An 18,429-nucleotide genomic window follows, 5' to 3' on the forward strand; every position below is an offset into this window, starting at 1 on the left:
AGGAATTAAGGGGCGCATGCGTTGCCCGCCGACCCTCTCGACGTTCGACGTTTCTTCTTTCGCTCGCTGGTTGACGACGTCGTTCCGCAGCGTCGAGGCGTCGATATAGTTAGTACGCAAAGGATGAGAGACGGGGATGCGCGTGTATCCAATGGCAGTTAATCATCTCGGAACATTGGACTAAAAATCAATCAATTTCATCCCTGCGTAAGAAGAAAAACAAAAACAAGAGGAAAAGAAACGAAAAGAATAAACGTTCGTCACGCAACAAGAAGAGCATTATCAATTAACTAACTACTTTGCACTATTGAACAGAGAAATTTTCTTCATCAATCGGAAACTACACTCTCGAGGTTTAACTTCTATAAATACATTATATACTTGCCGATTGAAATGTAATTAGAACTTTCGTTTGGATAAGTCGAATAAGACGGTGGCAGTTTTATACCGATCAGTGCGGGAGGTTTCACGGTTTCAGTTGTACCGTTTTTAAAAAATTTTTGTACCGCATGTACATGATAATATAACCGAAGTGGCGAGCGTAACAATCGCACGGCACGACATCCTTGCGAATTTTCAAACCGTCGGGTATTGATGAAGGGTGCTTCAGCCGGGGAGCGAAACTTAGCGTTTTAACGAGGTCCGACGGGTCTGCGAAAGTTGGTGAAACCCGCGATACCTGCAGGGCTTGAATAATGTCGGTGCACCATTACCCTCAAGGGTATCGATATCGTTCCGCCGCAAAAGGCAGCTGTGTCAACGAGAGTGTTGGTCAGGATAATTCGGACAGTGATGTTGCCGAGTTGAGTGATCTCGAGGACGGGGAGGACGAGGACGAGGACGAGGACGAGGACGAGGATGACGAGGACGACGAGGACGAGGATGGCGAAGATGATGACGACGAGAGGAATAATCTACCATATCCAGGATTCGCTCCGATCGCCTTACGTTATCTGGACCAAACGACACGCCCGCGCAATTGGTGTCTAGCTCTCATCACAAATCCATATCCTTTTCACGAAATACCATCATTTAACTCGAGGCAATCACGCCGATTAACGCTTGATTATGGGAAAAGGAGCTAACGATCCTTTTCCTGGTTGAACAAGTGCTGAGCAAGGGGTATTACACGTCGCGTGACTCTTGAGCATTGCGACTTCTTCCCACTTTACTTGTAAGCGCCCCACGAATGAATTTATCGTGAAACTGATCAAGCTGTTGATTCTATACTTATATATCTCGTGTTCGCGTGCATGCATGCAACAAGGAATGCTGCAGAACGCGCGAAACGATTTTACAAACGAAACGCGTTCGTCATGTTACAGCGATATTAGAACCGTTGCATCTGATCTCCCGATTATTATAGCTGTGGGGGGTAAAAACGTTTCGTTCAATTACGAGGTTGAAGCAAGTAACGTTATCGCAACGAAACGTTGGGAAAGATCACTATTTTCTTGTTATTAAAATGATTTTGCAGGAACTCAGATTGTAAAATAAAAATATTTTTTTTTTTTATTAAGGTTTACTGAACAGTTTAAACAGTTCCAAAATCGCGAAATAACGGTTTTTCCTTAGCACAAATCGTTACGGTAACGTTACTAACTTCAAGATGATGTTCAATTCTCGTTACAAAAGGTACATATTACGTATAGTTTCGGTTATAGGGAAGCTTTGGTGATCTGTAAACTGGAAATAATATCCAGCACAGCAAATGTTCATATTTCCCGGACCTGTGAATTTTATGTGTAGATATGATAATAATCTAGGTGAATTGTGAAGAGCGCGCGTGCTTCTGGCATGCTAGTTCGATATTCCGTATTTGCGCGATGGCTGTGCAGTATACACGTATATATGTATGTAGAATCATGTGTATATATCTATATGTAACACATATACATACTCACATACCTGTGTCGTGCATACAGATATACTAGTTTTATTTCCGAACTAATATCGGCTATCTGACGTATATACGACGTGCTCACGTCATATGTGGACGTTATACGTATACGTGCATGGCTTGAAATTTCGATCTCATTCGCGGGCACGTTAATTCGCACTATACCTGCGTTTCATCCACCGCAGATATGCTCAAGCAGGCATTTAAAGATCACGAAACCGCGCGTCTTATTTAATATACTGCTGTATCTTGAAAATGTCCAAGGAATTAATCTTTCTACGAAATTTTTTGCTTCATATCGTATATTTTTTAAATATTTTCAAAACTTTGTACAGGTATTGAAGGAACGAAGAAAGAAAGGGTAAAAATGGGCGATTCGACATAGTTAAAATGATGCCGAATCGAACGATGTTAATAATTCAGGAGAACGCGAATATAATCGTTTCTTACTCGTGCAAAGCGTGTTTCAAGGCAGCGAGCGTCGTTGTGCCACTTGACTTATATCCGGCGGGGATTCCCCGCGTGTCAAGTCGTCAACTCACCCCCTGAGCATTTAAATTTATAATTATAGATGCGTTTGTGGTAACGCAATTACGAAAACTGTTTACCCCTAAACGCAGCTCGTTCTCTCCTACGGTATCTAAATTGGTGAAGAATATATTAGATCCCTATTACAATTGGGATATTTACAGCTAGAAAATATAGATTTAGGGTGAAATTAGGATAATTTAATTATCGTTGTGGCAGTAAAAACTCATTTCGAACGGAGCTAGGACAATTTGAATACTATAATATTTTTCTTATTAAAAAAATCACGTGGTTTGAAAGAATAAGCATGATGGTGATCCTTCTAAATTGCATCACTTTGGGAATGTACCAGCCTTGCGTCGACGACGAGTGTGTTACGAATCGCTGCAAAATATTACAAGTATGAATTGAAATGATAAAATGTATAACAATTCGACAATTTTATTGATATGTACTCATGAGACAAGTGATATGTATATTCACACTTGCATCGCTTCTTATCCTTATAGATGTTCGACGATATCATCTTCGCTTTCTTCTCGTTGGAAATGACGATTAAAATTGTTGCAATGGGGGTTTACGGCAAGGGAACTTACTTGGCCGATTCGTGGAATAGATTAGACTTCTTTATAGTAGCAGCTGGGTAAGCCTCATTTACAATGAAAAATGTATCAAGTCTAAAACAAGTTCGAAGTATAATTCTACGAGTATTCATATTTTGATTCATCTGAGCGTTATCGTGATTTTCGTCTCTCTTTACAGAGCCTTAGAATACTGTTTGAACGTGGAAAATATGAGTCTATCCGCAATAAGGACGATAAGGGTACTGAGACCATTGCGTGCAATCAACAGGATACCCAGTAAGTATATCGGTTGTGAATTATTCAGAATCGTCTTGCTGAAACAACCAACACGTGTTTTTCTTTAATGGAATTTTTCGGCCTGTAAAGTTTATTACTGATATAGCGATTGTCCTTGAAGACCAGGCCCGGTAGAATCTGTGACTATAAGCCCTCAGCTGGCCTTGTCTTAATTGCAAATTCTTGCCTTGCAGGCGTTTCATCTCTTCTGTAATATTTAAAACAAGTTTATAAATATTTTTACCTCTGTATATACAACGCGAAAGAAAGTGCTCTGGCCTTTATACGTCGCCTGTTCAGTACTGACTGACTTCTGTTGCTTTAAACTTTTCATATTTACTAGCTTGCGGCAGGCTGCTGTTCCCTGCAAACTCGTACTACCTATGTATTTTTACACCACATCACGTATCTGAACAGACACAGATATATATCTTTCTATACAAAAAATATTCTAGCTGTTTGCATGTAATCACTCGCTAACGTAGCTTCATCCTCGACATGAACACAATTGAGTCTGAAGAAATTTGAAATATGACGGCTATTTTCTAAATGATATTTCTTCATTGCAGGTATGAGGATACTTGTTATGCTGCTGTTGGACACGCTACCGATGCTCGGAAATGTTCTTCTTTTATGCTTCTTTGTGTTCTTCATATTTGGTATTGTAGGCGTTCAATTGTGGGAAGGAATCCTGAGACAACGATGTTTTCTCAGAGCTCTTCCCAATGTTAAATACCCTGAGTATGTAAAAATGTTGTCGTTAATAAACAGTATATAGTAAACAAGTATAATAAACAGTAAAAAGTTCTTCAATAATTACTGTTGTAAAGTTAGTTACATTTTGCTATCTCATTTTCAGCAATTTATCCAAATACTTTGAATATCAAGACCAGGATTACATTTGTTCACGTCCAGATGAAAGTGGTATGCACTCGTGCAGCAATCTTCCACCGCATAAAATTGGTGGGTACACAAAGACATGGTATTGATGAAAACTTTCAATACTAATCATAAGTTCTTGTTACAGGGGACCTGATATGCAATAACACAGCCTTACCAAACAGTAATATTACATTTATAAGTAATGATTCTTGTGTGAATTGGAATTTCTATTACACAGAGTGCAAAGGGCAAGGTAACAATCCTTTTCAAGGTACCATATCTTTTGACAACATCGGACTCGCCTGGGTTGCGATTTTCCTCGTAAGTATTGTATTCGCAGAGGTTTCAGAATATTGTTCAAGTTCAAATAATCTAGCAATAACTGTGCAAACTCAATACGTTGGTGTAAAAGGTGTTGAACTGAAAATTTCAGGTAATCAGCCTGGAGGGTTGGACAGACATAATGTATTATGTACAGGATGCACATTCGTTTTGGGATTGGATATACTTTGTCCTACTGATTGTCGTGAGTATGAATCGTAACTTGAGACATGGGTGACCAAGTAACCTGTGTCATGTTTTAAAATCTACGTCACAGTGCACTTGAATATTCCTACACATGTGTCTTTATTTTTTGCAGATTGGATCATTTTTCATGATCAACCTTTGCTTAGTCGTAATAGCGACACAGTTTTCGGAAACAAAAAAAAGAGAACTGGAACGTATGAGACTCGAACGTGCCCGCTTTCACTCTACTAGCACACTAGCTTCTTCGATAAATACTTCTGAACCGACTACATGCTATGCAGAGATTGTAAAGTAAGAGAATTTAAAAAAAAAAAAAAATGATAATAAGTCAACTTAGAACTGCTCCAATTCGCTTATAAATAATTTATTCTTCTTACAGATACATTGGCCATTTGTGGCGTAGAAGTAAACGTAGATTAATGAAGAAATATCGACTTTACTTGTACACTAGACAACAAAAACGGGAACAGAAGCTACTGAGAGAGCAAAGCCCAAGTCTCTCGCGCACAGTAGCGATTCAAATGAACAGATCATCTGGCAAGTACACACAATCCTGATCTATAAAGACGTTGAGTAAAATGAATCTACCGATTCTAAATTTAAACGTGATTCATTGAAAATAAAAGTACGCATTTTCTAAGCTTTCTATTCCTCCAGATAAGAGACAACATCACAGACGATGTCCGTACCACAGACCGCTCGCTGAAGATGAAGAACAAAATGGTGGTGAATTGGGAGTGACAAGCAGTGTAAGAGTAGTTCTAGATCCAACTGGTAGTTTAATGCTAGCACCTCATGCGAGTCCAGAAACCTCCGAAGTGGAAATTTCTGCGAATCCCTGCCACCCAAGTCTTCATCATCCGCCTTCATCTATCTCAACTCCTGGTGATGGCAACATTGTTCCAACGGAGGTGACTTATATATGTTTACTGATTACACAAGCATACATTTAGTGCAACTGTTGAATGCCCTTACGCGTTTCAGACGCACAACACTCTCGCTAGTCCGATATTACCCAACTTTAGGCGACGAAGTAGCGTCATGTTCAACGACGTTGTATTACTTCATGGTGGCAGCGCTAATACATTGCCAGGCTCTGTAGCCGTGGGAGAGCGAAATATATGCTCGAGTGAAAAGATGACACAGACAGGAGATGGAAACGTTTGGTCGACACCGCAGTCAACTTTGCAAGTAAGTTCACCTTGCTAAATAGTTACTTGAAACAGCTAAGGGTGTATAAAGTAAAACGTTTTAAACAGATTATGTTGAATACACTATATTGCTAACACAATTTTCACTATTATTTAATCGATCGTAGATACAAACTGACTTGGAACAAAACGAAGCGATGACTTGCCAAGAACTACTTGCTCTTAGTGGTGCTCTCAGTGCTGCTCTTCCAACCGGTCAATTAGCTCTGGATTCTTTTCTAAATTCATTGACCAAAGGTAATCGTTGTTCACGGTCTAAAGTTGATCGGCGAAATTGATTCTTAAATATTGCGAAAAAGCACACGTACCTGCAAATATAAATGAAAATTGTCAAAAATGTTTGATTATTTTGTAGGTATTTCGGACCGACGTATAGTTATGACCGACCCGACGCAATGGCTGAACCCTGATGCAGACAACTGTTCTTGTTGTGAAGTACAAAATGATCAGCCCTGGGCAGAAGATAATGATAAATGGCAAAAGTCACAGGCTAGAAAAGTTCTCGAAGCAACAGGGAGTTGCTGCGTTTGTGTGATTCGATGCATTCAGCGCTGGGTCAAGAAACTTGTGGTGAACAAGTATTTTCAACAGGGTATCCTTGTGGCTATTTTGATAAATACCCTCAGTATGGGCATTGAATACCATAATCAGGTATTTCTAGACATTTTACAATTCGGCATCATGTTCGAATCTACGTAGAGTTTGGACGAAAGATGATTACCTAACGTTCTTGAATTTCAGCCAGACGAGTTGACGATAATTGTGGAAATAAGTAACATCGTATTTTCCGCCGTTTTTGCCGTTGAAATGCTCTTAAAAATGATAGCAGAAGGACCTTTCGGATATATCAGTAATGGATTTAATGTATTTGACGGTGTCGTTGTTGTACTAAGGTGATTAGTGATAACTTCTTTGCTAACTTATATTTTTCTGTAGTATTGAAATGTTGGTGCGGCCATAGTTTTTGAAAAAGTTCCTCGAAATAATTCTTGGTTTTGAAAACAGTGTTATAGAACTCTGCCAAACCTATTACGGGGAGCGTGAAGGAAATTCCGGCTTGAGTGTCCTTCGGACGTTCCGCCTTCTGCGCATTTTGAAGCTTGTGCGCTTCTTGCCCAATCTTCGCCGGCAGCTGTTCGTCATGCTTAGGACGATGGATAACGTCGCGATATTTTTTTCCCTTTTAATCCTTTTCATCTTTATATTCAGGTAAGTCATATAATATTGACTTCAATTTTTAGAACAGGGCAAATGATAATTCATAAAATGTGCATATTATTTATAAATAATGTGACCCAATCTTCTACGTATGTATCAGGGGAGTGCGTCCAGTCATGTTAGCTGTCGTTAGTGATATCTGGTATATTCCAATCTTCAATACCTTCCGTTCATCCCAATTCCTGTTGCTGATCAAAGAGTATACTTTGTTAAACTTCTTAAATCATTATTTTCTCTTTATTTATACATTTACTCTCTCTGCTATTTTTTTCACTATATTATAATGACGAGTGCAAAGTGATTATTTAAATGTCGTATGAAGTGATTATACTACTTAGAAACTAATAGAGATGCAAATAATTTCAACCACAGTTCTCTGGTGTGGGCAGTTATTTTATTGCAGTGCCTAATTACTGCTACTTTGACATGATGTACTGGTAATGACGGTGTTGTTGGCACATCTGCGGTGGCTCTTGCTATTCGCGGCTTAAGGCATCAAATATAATATATATATATTTTTTTTTTTCAATATTACATGTATGCATGGTGCTTTTATGCTGGAAATGTCTAGTGACAAGTTTGAAAACTGCTATACTCTAAGTTTCAACCTTCCTCTGTCACTCTTGCTATCTAAACGCCTCAGTGCGTGCCTATATGGTCACCGATTCAGGGCCTGTTATCGTATCGTTTGTCATTTGCCGGAATACGATCGAAGAAAATACTAGCTGCTATAGAGCCTGATACGAATTTTCCTTTAAACACACACTACACATTTTTTCAAACACAACACACGTCAATTAACAATATTCACTGCAAGGTTTTTATTCATGCTGATTCAAACGTTTAACTTGAAGTTTGGGCACGTATGTAATTTTGCAATTTTACAACTTCAGGAATTAGAATGGAACGAATTGTTACGCGTAGGAAAAGAAACAACATTGAATGAATCAATTATCAAAGAGAGTTGTTCTGTCAATATTGTATTATACAAAGTATGCAAGGTAAAATGTGGAATATTATAGAAACTGCACGTTACATTTATAAACCACGGTGCCACAATGGCTTGTAAATACACACGATAAAACTTTTACTTATGTAGATCATTCCTAAAGGATATAATCCGTACGTTTCATTTTTTAACTGATCAACGAATATACGCTTTATTAAGGCGGAAATATATCACACATTTCACTGTGTTATAGTATTCTTGGGATGAACCTGTTCGGTTGCAAATTCTGTGAAACCATGAAAGGCACCACCGAAGTCGAATGTGATAGGAAAAACTTTGACTCATTACTCTGGGCTATTGTCACAGTATTTCAGGTACAGGATATTTTTCAGCTTAGGGCTAGCATAATTTGATTTTAAAAGCTAAACTCGGTACAGCACTGCATATACTTATGATTTCAAAGAATAAGGTAATGTATACGTTTAGCATGTTTTCGGCACTAAATATATCTTTTTTCGCTTTCTTCTTATCTGCTCTTATTCTGCATGCTGTAGTATTTAATAGCTGAAGTATTTTGAGCTACCAATGTTTATACATAATTTTTCAATGTCTCTCAATACTGATCTAAATTTTTTCACGGTTTAATTATTAAGAATTAATCAATCAAACGTACATATGGATGTTCAATCGGATGCAAATTTTACAATAAAGTTGAAATTACGCTACTAGAAATCATATAATATAGGTAAACATCTTTGAAATTGAATGAGTAAATGCATTGTAACTTTAAAATTCCTATTTCGATAGAATTTTTCCATGTATCAAATATTTTACATTTTTCATTACGAGAATGATGCACCGCTGCTTTTAAAATCTTGAATGGAAATTTTCTTAAATAGCGTTCTGACTTTCATGTGATTTATTGTGCACTCCTGAATGGTGAGTACACATTTATTTTAGCATCTTTTTTATTTTCAATTCCTTTCACCTATTCAGGTAGTATCTCCATCTAGTTTTCATATACTATTTTTTACAAATATTTTTCAAATTTAGTCATTTTGATAGTATGGAGCATGTTGCCATATGCATTTTAAGCAGTAAAAAGCTGCATCGGAATTCATCTTGCTTTTATATTGCTACTTACGTTATTTATTATGCCACGTGTCAATTTAGCAATTGCTATAAACCCATGTTAGTCTTCACTGTTCATGCTAGACTCACATTGAATGCAAAATGGAATACATAGTTAAGCAACGTTACGTGAAAAGTCGAGTTTGGTTTGATGACAAGTAGAAACTCTGCTATGCGAGGGAAAGACAGAGTTGAACAAAAAAAATTTCTGACTTTTTACGTTGGACCGGTTCAATAAAATATTCATAAATCCTTGTCATGATTGAGATACAGGTACAGATATTTCATAGATTGCAATATCGTCTTGATTCCAAATCTGTCGATTTCTTGAATTTCTTAGGCATATTATAATTTACGATAGCATGAGAATTTCTTACGGCAGTGCGGCTTCAGAAATAGATTGAAATTCATTTGACGCATAAGCGTATGAAATTTTTTATTGATTTCAACCGTGTATCGCACTATAATTTACCACGTTTTATTGTGCATTAGTTGGAATTTTCTGTTATATTTGGTAGTGGGAATCTCATCTGAATTTCTAGTTATAGATTTAGTCTTCTATGATACAGTTCCATAGATAGTTAAACCGTAGATTCTTCCAAGTGTTTAATAAAGAAAGTATCATAGTATCTGTTGTTTAGTTCTCAAGCATGCAAGCTCAATCTTGAACGTAATATTCTAATCTTACTATGTTGTCATTTTATTTATACTTCTTCTATCTCAATCTGTAGAGTATCATCTTGTTTATTTTAGAGAATGAGTAAATTCACATACTCTCTTCCTGTCTAATTTTTGTTTTTATCTCTTATAGTGTAAAACCTCCTCATGGTATACATATTTTAAAGCATATAATCCCATCCCAATTGAATACATACATTATACCAACGAGTATTGACCATATTGTTGAAAAAAAAAAAAAAATAATGATTATAAAGATGTGAATATTTTTTCCCTGAATTAGCATGATTGGCGAAATAAGTGAACGTTATTAGAAATGAATCACAGTAAAAAAAACTCTCTTTGAAATAAAAATGTTGTACACCTACTGGCATTGCGATGAAATGAAAAAAAATCTATAAACTATAGCGTAATGATTTACATATTCAGAAACGTGCAGAATCAGCTTTTCTTGGCGGAAAATGACTTGAGACAGAAGAAAAAAAAAAATAGAAGCAAGTGACATCAAGCTGTTTGTACAAATCTTACGTAATATATACACTCCCTGAATTTAGTTCTAAGGATTACTGCAAGAAAAGATTAGAATAGTAATAGAGAAAACTGAAGATACAAGCCGAACTAATAACACTTGTTGTTCGTTAGACAACAATGGTAATTTGTGTCGATTGCGCAACTTGAGCCACAACTCCTTTCTGCCATATTAACTGGGCAAAACATTATAATTCACCTACATAGTAGAATTCTTCCAGCTGGGAAAAGTAATTACGTATCTAATACAACAAAAAAAAAAAATCTTGGTCATTCTTTATGTGCACGTAATATTAAAATTGTACGTATTAGGTATACCTAGGTCGTAATCGTAGGGTGACTTAGCGGCTCAATTCCTGCAGTAATGTTAATATTACTTGTACTAAAACCATCTATGTATTTCTAATTGCAAACTGTCTTGCTTTTCTTCCACAAATCATCAATATCCAGAATGTGACTCTGAAATCACAAATATGCAGCTTCAAGTGAAATCATTATGCTATTTACTAGATATTTCGCTTAATACAGAATGGAGTGTCTCCATATATTGGACCTGATTTCAATTATTCATTAACAACGTACCGTAACTTTCTTATTTGCAATTCGTCAGTTATCTATGTACTCCATGAATATCACACGCTTTATCGAGGAGATCGGTGAATATACGTACATGTAAAATTTTAAATTGCAACAAGGGCAAAAATCTGGGGACATTCTTCTTGTGAATTTGCCAATATTGACGGAACTTTAGGCCATGGGATTGTCTCGGTTGCAGCATCCTAGGGATGTACCTGTTCGGGGGTAAGTTTTGCATGTGGGTGGACCGGAGTCGGCCCTGCACCTGTATCGAAGTGGTCTCGCACGACCCAAAGTGTCGCTGTGATCGCAAACACTTCAACGACATCCTGTGGGCCACTGTTACCGTTTTCCAGGTACCACTGTTTCATAAGATTTATTGACGTTAAAGGTATATTATTTTTGTAATTTTTGCATCCAAGGTATTGCCGGTATTACAATTGATGTGGAATATTTCCAGTCGAGGTTCGTTTTTGGCCGAAAGAATACTGAATTTTTTATTTTTTGTTTCCGTCATTGTAGCGTTCCATGTACAATTGATTAAGTACAAGAGTGCATGCTACGATGACCAGTATCATATAAAACATAGTTGGTTGTTCCCATTGAACTTTAGCCACAGTACCCTTCAATTTGCACTGGTGTAAAAACCATTCGATATCTAAAAATTTTCTCCTTTCACACAGATTCTTACCCAAGAAGATTGGAACGTAGTGTTGTTCAATGGAATGCAGAAAACATCTCACTGGGCAGCATTATACTTTGTAGCATTGATGACATTTGGTAACTACGTTCTCTTTAATCTGTTGGTCGCGATTCTGGTTGAAGGCTTTTCTTCCGAGGTAGATTATTCGATTTTCTTATTAATTTTTTCAGTCACCGATTGTGAGAAGAAAATTTAACACTGACTTATTTTTCATACATTTCAGAGAAATGAACGGCGGGAGAGAGAACAACGAGAAATGGCACGGCTGGCTGCAAAGGAAGCTGGAATCAGCAGTGATGGAGATTCATCAAGAGTTTCTCAATCACATTCAGTATCTGACAGTGATACCTATACACAGGTGAACAGCATCATATGTATCATAATATCTATAATTATCATAATAATTATCAGATAGAAGCCATTCATAATTGTTCTTACAATTTCTATAATCATATCGTGTTCTGTTTAAAAAAAAATTTCATAGGATCAAAAGAACTCTTGGCAAAGTGTAGAGGAATTACGTAAGTGCAAAGACAACTGTAGCAAGGACAAGCAGAACACGATATGGAGACATCCAATAAATGAGCCTAAATGCAACATCCAAAAAGAAAGTAAAATGATGGGCATACAGCCGCCTGTAATCACCCATACAGCTGCTACTCCTCAAGACTCTCCTAATACAACGCTAGATACTGGATACAGAGAGTTTAGTTGCCGTTCCACAAATCCAAGTCTTTCAATTGAATCAATCGATCGATCCGCTGTATGTATTGTTTTCATTCGTACATCGTTCATGATATAAATCTGAGAAAGTGGAAAATTTTAATGACTTTATGATTGATGGCGTCTTGAGCATTCATCCTGGCTTTTTATTTGCAGAGTCAATGCAGCATACCTGGCTTACTTAAGCCAATGGATAACAAATTCGCAACTAACAATCTGGCTCCAAATCAACTTTCAAGGCGGATCAGTCTTGTGGCCGTTATTAACCCGTCACCGACTCGGGATTCTAATCCAAGGTACGAGTAATTTGAAAAAGTTGGTACCATATCATATTAGTTACACTCATTTCAATGGCGGATTCATAAAATCTTTGGTTGAGTGTGATAAATCGCATTGTAACTAACAGGCGCATAATAATATTGTCATAAATTGTGCTAATCACTAATTATAGCAATCAACGAATACAAAGAGGGTATTCTTGGCGATTGTCTCGACCATCCCTGAGACGTAAGAAAAGTCAGTGCGACGACGATAGTCGACAGACTATTGTTCTTAATAACGGACGTAACACGATGCGATCAAATTCTATGTGAGTATTTTACTGCATGTTCAGTGTTACTTTTTTTAATATACAAATCCGTTATTTTTAAATTGCTTAATCAATTTTGTGGCGTAATTTAGTCCAATTATGACCAGGTATATTTGAGGATAATCGTTTTTCTGTTATAGAAATTATGGCGACTATACTAATTGCAATGGAGGATACCTTTACGGGTCAATAAGAAATGATACGCACTGCGATACCCCAAATAATCGGATGCACATTGCTAATAATCGCAGTATTAGCCCAAATAATTCTACCAAAAGTCGAAGTTCTTCGATTGCGCATTACACAGCTTCAAATGTAAGACAACAGTATTTGGTTCATTTTGTTTGTTACCTACTGCTCAATTCAGTAGTTATAATACTACATGTTCTAATACCAGATGAGGTGGATCGGTGATTTATCACGTCAGAATTCGTTGAGCAGTTACGACCAGATGCACGTTCAAAAAACGGCGTTAGATGAAAATGCATTGAATTCAGCTGCTAGAACCATAAACAATTTGTCCATCGAAGCTAGACCTTTACCACAGATCAAACAACTTTCCGAAGAAATGGATTCTCAACTTGACGAGCAAGCTGCACAATCTAATGGCAATGGCAGCATATCTAGTGTTGAGAAAATAAAAAAAATATTCATGTTTTTTGAACCGAAGGGATGTCTGAAAGAAAGGGACGATTTCTCTTTATATCTTTTCGCACCACATAATAGGTATTCAAAGTTTTAATCTAGCTTTGAAAAAAAATGTTTATCACTGGTGGATCAGTCGACAAGCTTAGAATTACGTTATAAAATTTACCATTTTATATGCTTTAGGTTCCGAGAGCTCTGCCGCTGGTTTGTCGGACAAAAATGGTTTGATAACATGGTCCTTCTTTTCATAGGATTAAATTGCATAACATTAGCAATGGAAAGACCGAATATACCTCCCAACAGTGGCGAGCGAATCTTTTTATCTTCCGCCAATTACGTTTTTACAGCTGTCTTTGCAGCAGAGATGTTTGTGAAGGCAAGTTAATTTAAAAACCGCCGGCTTAACATAACTATGACGCTATGCGCCATGTCACTTTACAAATAATCTCGAAATATATTTATAAATTTTATGGATTTCTAGGTCGTAGCATCTGGTATGCTGTATGGGTATGATGCTTACTTCACATCAGGCTGGAATATCATGGATGGTTCACTGGTTATAATATCCATAGTAGATTTACTAATGTCTTTGATATCTGAAAGCAGTCCAAAGATCTTTGGAATTTTGAGGGTGGGTAAATCATACTTTAAGCTTCGTATTCGGTTGTTTTTCAATAATTCATTCATCAAGTATTTTTCAAACAATAGGTGATTTATTACTTAACATTAACTAAACGCCATCTGCATTCTAGGTATTTCGGTTACTGAGATCTCTAAGGCCTCTCCGAGTAATAAATCGAGCTCCAGGATTGAAATTAGTAGTTCAAACGTTATTATCATCGTTGAGACCTATCGGAAACATCGTGCTAATATGCTGCACGTTCTTTATGATATTTGGAATATTGGGCGTACAACTCTTCAAGGGCGCATTCTACTATTGCGAAGGACCAGATTTAAAAAATGTTCGCAATAAGACAGATTGTCTAGCCGACAAACGAAACCAATGGGTCAATCGCAAATACAATTTTGACGATCTAGGAAAAGCACTAATGTCACTTTTCGTATTATCTTCTCGTGATGGATGGGTTAATATAATGTACACTGGCCTGGATGCCGTTGGTGTTGACCAACAGGTAAGTGTGGCTTGATTGATCTATTCATTATTATAAATAAATGAATTGTGTTAGTATTACACGAAAATATTTTTCTCTAATTTCAGCCTGTAGAAAACTTTTCTGAATGGAGACTACTCTACTTTATTGCATTCATTTTGTTAGTTGGTTTCTTTGTGCTGAATATGTTTGTTGGGGTAGTCGTTGAGAATTTTCACAGATGTCGGGAGGAACAAGAAAAAGAAGAGCGTGTCAGAAGAGCTGCGAAGCGAGCTCTTCAAATGGAGAAGAAAAGACGCAGTAAGCACTTTGGGTTTCAAGGTTTAGTAATTTTTATTTTATTTTGAGAGATATTTATTCTTTAGTAAAATTACTTTGGAAGTCCAATAAGTTGTCATATCTGATCATATCTGATTTTTTCAGAAATGCACGAGCCACCATATTACACAAATTATTCAAAGTCTCGACTATTTGTTCACAATGTTGTAACTTCAAAGTATTTCGATTTGGCAATAGCAGCTGTAATTGGTCTCAATGTTGTAACAATGGCAATGGAATTCTATATGATGCCCAAAGCTCTGACTTATGCCTTGAAAATATTCAACTACTTCTTCACCGCCGTTTTCATCCTAGAATCTTTTATGAAACTCTTAGCTCTCGGACTGCACCTGTATTTGAAAGACAAGTAAAGTATTAATTTCTTATATTATCAAGCTAGCTTGTTTTGCTTAATATGTTTCAACACGTAGCGTGGCAAATAAATTTCTATGATTAAATATTGTAGGTGGAATCAGCTGGATGTTGGGATAGTCATACTATCGATAGTAGGAATAGTTCTTGAAGAAGTGGAATCCAAAATAATACCGATAAATCCAACTATAATTCGTGTGATGCGAGTACTACGGATTGCAAGAGGTAAAAAAGAATCAATTGCTTTCCCGGGAATGTGACATCGAAACACATTGATTATCACTAACTAATTATTGTTTCTCTACAGTTCTGAAACTCCTTAAAATGGCAAAGGGTATACGTGCCCTCCTGGACACAGTTATGCAAGCATTGCCCCAAGTCGGAAATCTAGGTTTACTTTTTTTCCTTCTTTTTTTCATATTCGCAGCATTGGGAGTTGAGCTCTTTGGTCGATTAGGTAAAGTGTGAAATCGGAAACATCGAATACATGAATTTATTCAACTTTCATGTAATGCGGTGATTAACAACTTGCGACCTGTTCCAATAGAATGCAGTGATGACATACCTTGCCAAGGATTGGGAGAACACGCTCACTTCAGCAATTTTGGAATGGCCTTTCTCACTCTCTTCAGGGTAGCAACTGGCGACAATTGGAACGGCATTATGAAAGACACTCTCAGAGACGATTGCGACGATGCAACAGATTGCGTTAAGAATTGTTGCGTCAGCACAATTATTGCACCAATATTTTTCGTTATTTTCGTTCTCATGGCACAGTTCGTTCTTGTAAATGTCGTTGTCGCCGTATTAATGAAGCATTTGGAAGAGAGTCACAAACAGGTACGCAAACTATTTTCCACCATTGTGCTCAGCAGTGGCAAATTTTACATCCCAAAAATTCATTACAGATGGAAGATGAGCTCGATATGGAAACTCAACTCGAAAGAGAATTAGCTGCTGAGCAAGAAGAGCTATTGGACGAGGAAGACATGAACGATGAAAGTTTGAATACCAGGCCAGGATTATCTAAAGTTCGCTCACTGCCTGCTAATTTCACGTACAACCCACCTAATGAAAACTACAGTAATAAAGAAGGTGAGAATTTAGTTTCATTGTAGTTATTTATAGTAGTACATCATCAGTTACCAGTGCATAATTTGGTTTGTGCTATTACTATTGTATTTGCAGACTTATCGATAACTTTCAATGAACGAAGAGGATCAAGCTGTCGCTCCAACAAACCATTTAAGTATAGAATGAAACGCAGGCAGACGTTCCATACCCATCAGCGGAGTTCATTATTTCCAATCGTGTCTACGCCAATACATTTTGAGGTTGCCGAAGTGATAAAGCCTGCGAGCAATCTCAGCGTCCCACGCATCATATCACAACATCATATTTCAAACTTTGGTAGCACAAAGTACCTTCATCCACCTGCTATATCCGACGTGGCTGAAGACAAGTGCTACCTTACAGTTAATAGTGCATCGCACGAATCCTCTCAGAGGAGGCCACCTATCAAATCTAGTTCCGGAGACGTAAATGCTCATCTCATACCTAAGTGTTCTAGTTACCTTTTACGTAATAGTGAGTATCTTTCGAAGCACAGAAAATCGAACGATTCGCAATCTTCTCTAGATGCAAGTCTAAGCTGCAAGTTGCCAAATCTGTCAGCACCGAACGCGTATGGTAATAATTTAGTAAAAAATAAGGGAGAAACGGGTACGAAAGAGGAAAAACTGCCTCTGGATCACGATTTGGATGTACAGTCTGTAATAAATGAGAGGAGGCCGTCCAAATTGAAATGCAGTAATGTCAATGGTAAAGGAGGGTATGTATCAAAGACCAACAGTTTCAATCACATTTATGCAAGGGAGGAGATCGAGAACAAAGCTGTCTCCAATGTCGAAAACGATATTAGGATTTACGTCGACGACACCGATTCACAAAGTAGCGAAAAGGATAAAGTGACTAATGAGGAAGAGGGTAGAGATTGTAGGAAAAGATCGTTAGGGGCAGTATCGAATATTTCTCTGATCAAAAAAAGTGATACAGACGTTGTTTCAAGCTCCACAGAAGATCTGAGAAATTCACAGACCAATAATAGTCCGTAATAGCATTTCGTTGTACCTGTACTTTTCTGAAACAAAGAATTTCTACTTCCGTTAAGCTTCGGATTATGAAGCTTATTCCTGCAATCAATCAATCCGAAACCTGAACTACTGTGTCTATTGTGCATTTGTAGGTGAAAAGTATACTAAAATGTTATTGTAAGATTGTTATATCATTTAAAGACAGTCAGGATATTCTTTGCTTTGCGAAAGATAAACCTGTAACATTTATTGAAACTCTGTTTTCTTGGTGAAAACGTAAAAAGGGTGTGAGATATTATACCTACGTATTCAGAGCTCTATTAGAGAATGTATTTATGAAAATTTCTTAGCGGTTGAAAAAAGTGTATTATGTGACGATTTAGCAATTACACTTTCTTTACTAAGCTAATTATTGTAAATCAAAGTACTTTATTTGTTATGACAGAGTGTTTATTAGATAATTTAGTAATATATATTATAATGTCAATTGTAAACTATATACAATCATTAAGTATAAAAGAGATTTTATTGCAATAAACAAAGTTTCTGCATATTTTGTATACTCAATCATTATGCACTCTCGAACGCTGTTTAATGCAAAACCAACTGTATATAAGAAAAGTGAAGTTCATAACGTTAATGCAACGATTCATTTTTCGAAAAAATAATTATTTCGCGACTGTAGGATGATTGTCTCAAATTGAGTATAATCTATTTTTAAAAAGCAATTAAGTGTATTCAGAGTTTGGAAATAAAACTCTTTTAAGGCCGTTCTAAATTTTCAAAGCAATCATTTTAGTTTCAATATCCCGTTACTTTAACGTTACGAATATCAATATCGTGTATCATTGTTGTAATAGTCATTAAGTCATTCTTACAAGT

At 36.9% G+C, this 18,429-nt stretch overlaps 1 protein-coding gene across 3 annotated transcripts; it reads left to right on the forward strand.

Annotated features, from left to right (window-relative positions):
* The first annotated feature begins 572 nt into the window (after window positions 1-572).
* LOC124407851 (voltage-dependent T-type calcium channel subunit alpha-1G-like) lies at window positions 573-17,902 on the forward strand. Of its 3 annotated transcripts, none has more exons than XM_046884387.1 (34): window positions 573-1,007; window positions 2,718-2,828; window positions 2,938-3,071; window positions 3,191-3,288; window positions 3,858-4,029; window positions 4,148-4,251; window positions 4,316-4,491; window positions 4,604-4,696; window positions 4,811-4,989; window positions 5,078-5,235; window positions 5,356-5,609; window positions 5,683-5,889; window positions 6,017-6,146; window positions 6,265-6,560; window positions 6,651-6,802; window positions 6,915-7,118; window positions 8,330-8,450; window positions 11,673-11,828; window positions 11,916-12,050; window positions 12,177-12,455; window positions 12,572-12,711; window positions 12,867-13,004; window positions 13,145-13,319; window positions 13,402-13,730; window positions 13,836-14,028; window positions 14,134-14,283; window positions 14,405-14,785; window positions 14,872-15,064; window positions 15,188-15,449; window positions 15,549-15,679; window positions 15,762-15,911; window positions 16,002-16,294; window positions 16,363-16,549; window positions 16,643-17,902. In XM_046884387.1, exons 1-34 carry the CDS (start codon window positions 696-698, stop codon window positions 17,566-17,568), a joined length of 7,119 nt encoding a protein of 2,372 aa, XP_046740343.1. In that variant the 5' UTR covers window positions 573-695; the 3' UTR covers window positions 17,569-17,902. The 3 variants fall into 3 exon arrangements, with proteins under 3 accessions (XP_046740343.1, XP_046740341.1, XP_046740342.1); XM_046884385.1 differs by lacking the exon at window positions 8,330-8,450 and adding an exon at window positions 11,189-11,345 and having other exon boundaries at window positions 14,872-15,085; XM_046884386.1 differs by lacking the exon at window positions 8,330-8,450 and adding an exon at window positions 11,189-11,345.
* The last annotated feature ends 527 nt before the right edge of the window (window positions 17,903-18,429 follow it).

The sequence above is a fragment of the Diprion similis genome, chromosome 7 (genome assembly GCF_021155765.1).
Source record: "Diprion similis isolate iyDipSimi1 chromosome 7, iyDipSimi1.1, whole genome shotgun sequence".
In the NCBI taxonomy this organism is placed as follows: Eukaryota; Metazoa; Arthropoda; class Insecta; order Hymenoptera; family Diprionidae; genus Diprion; species Diprion similis.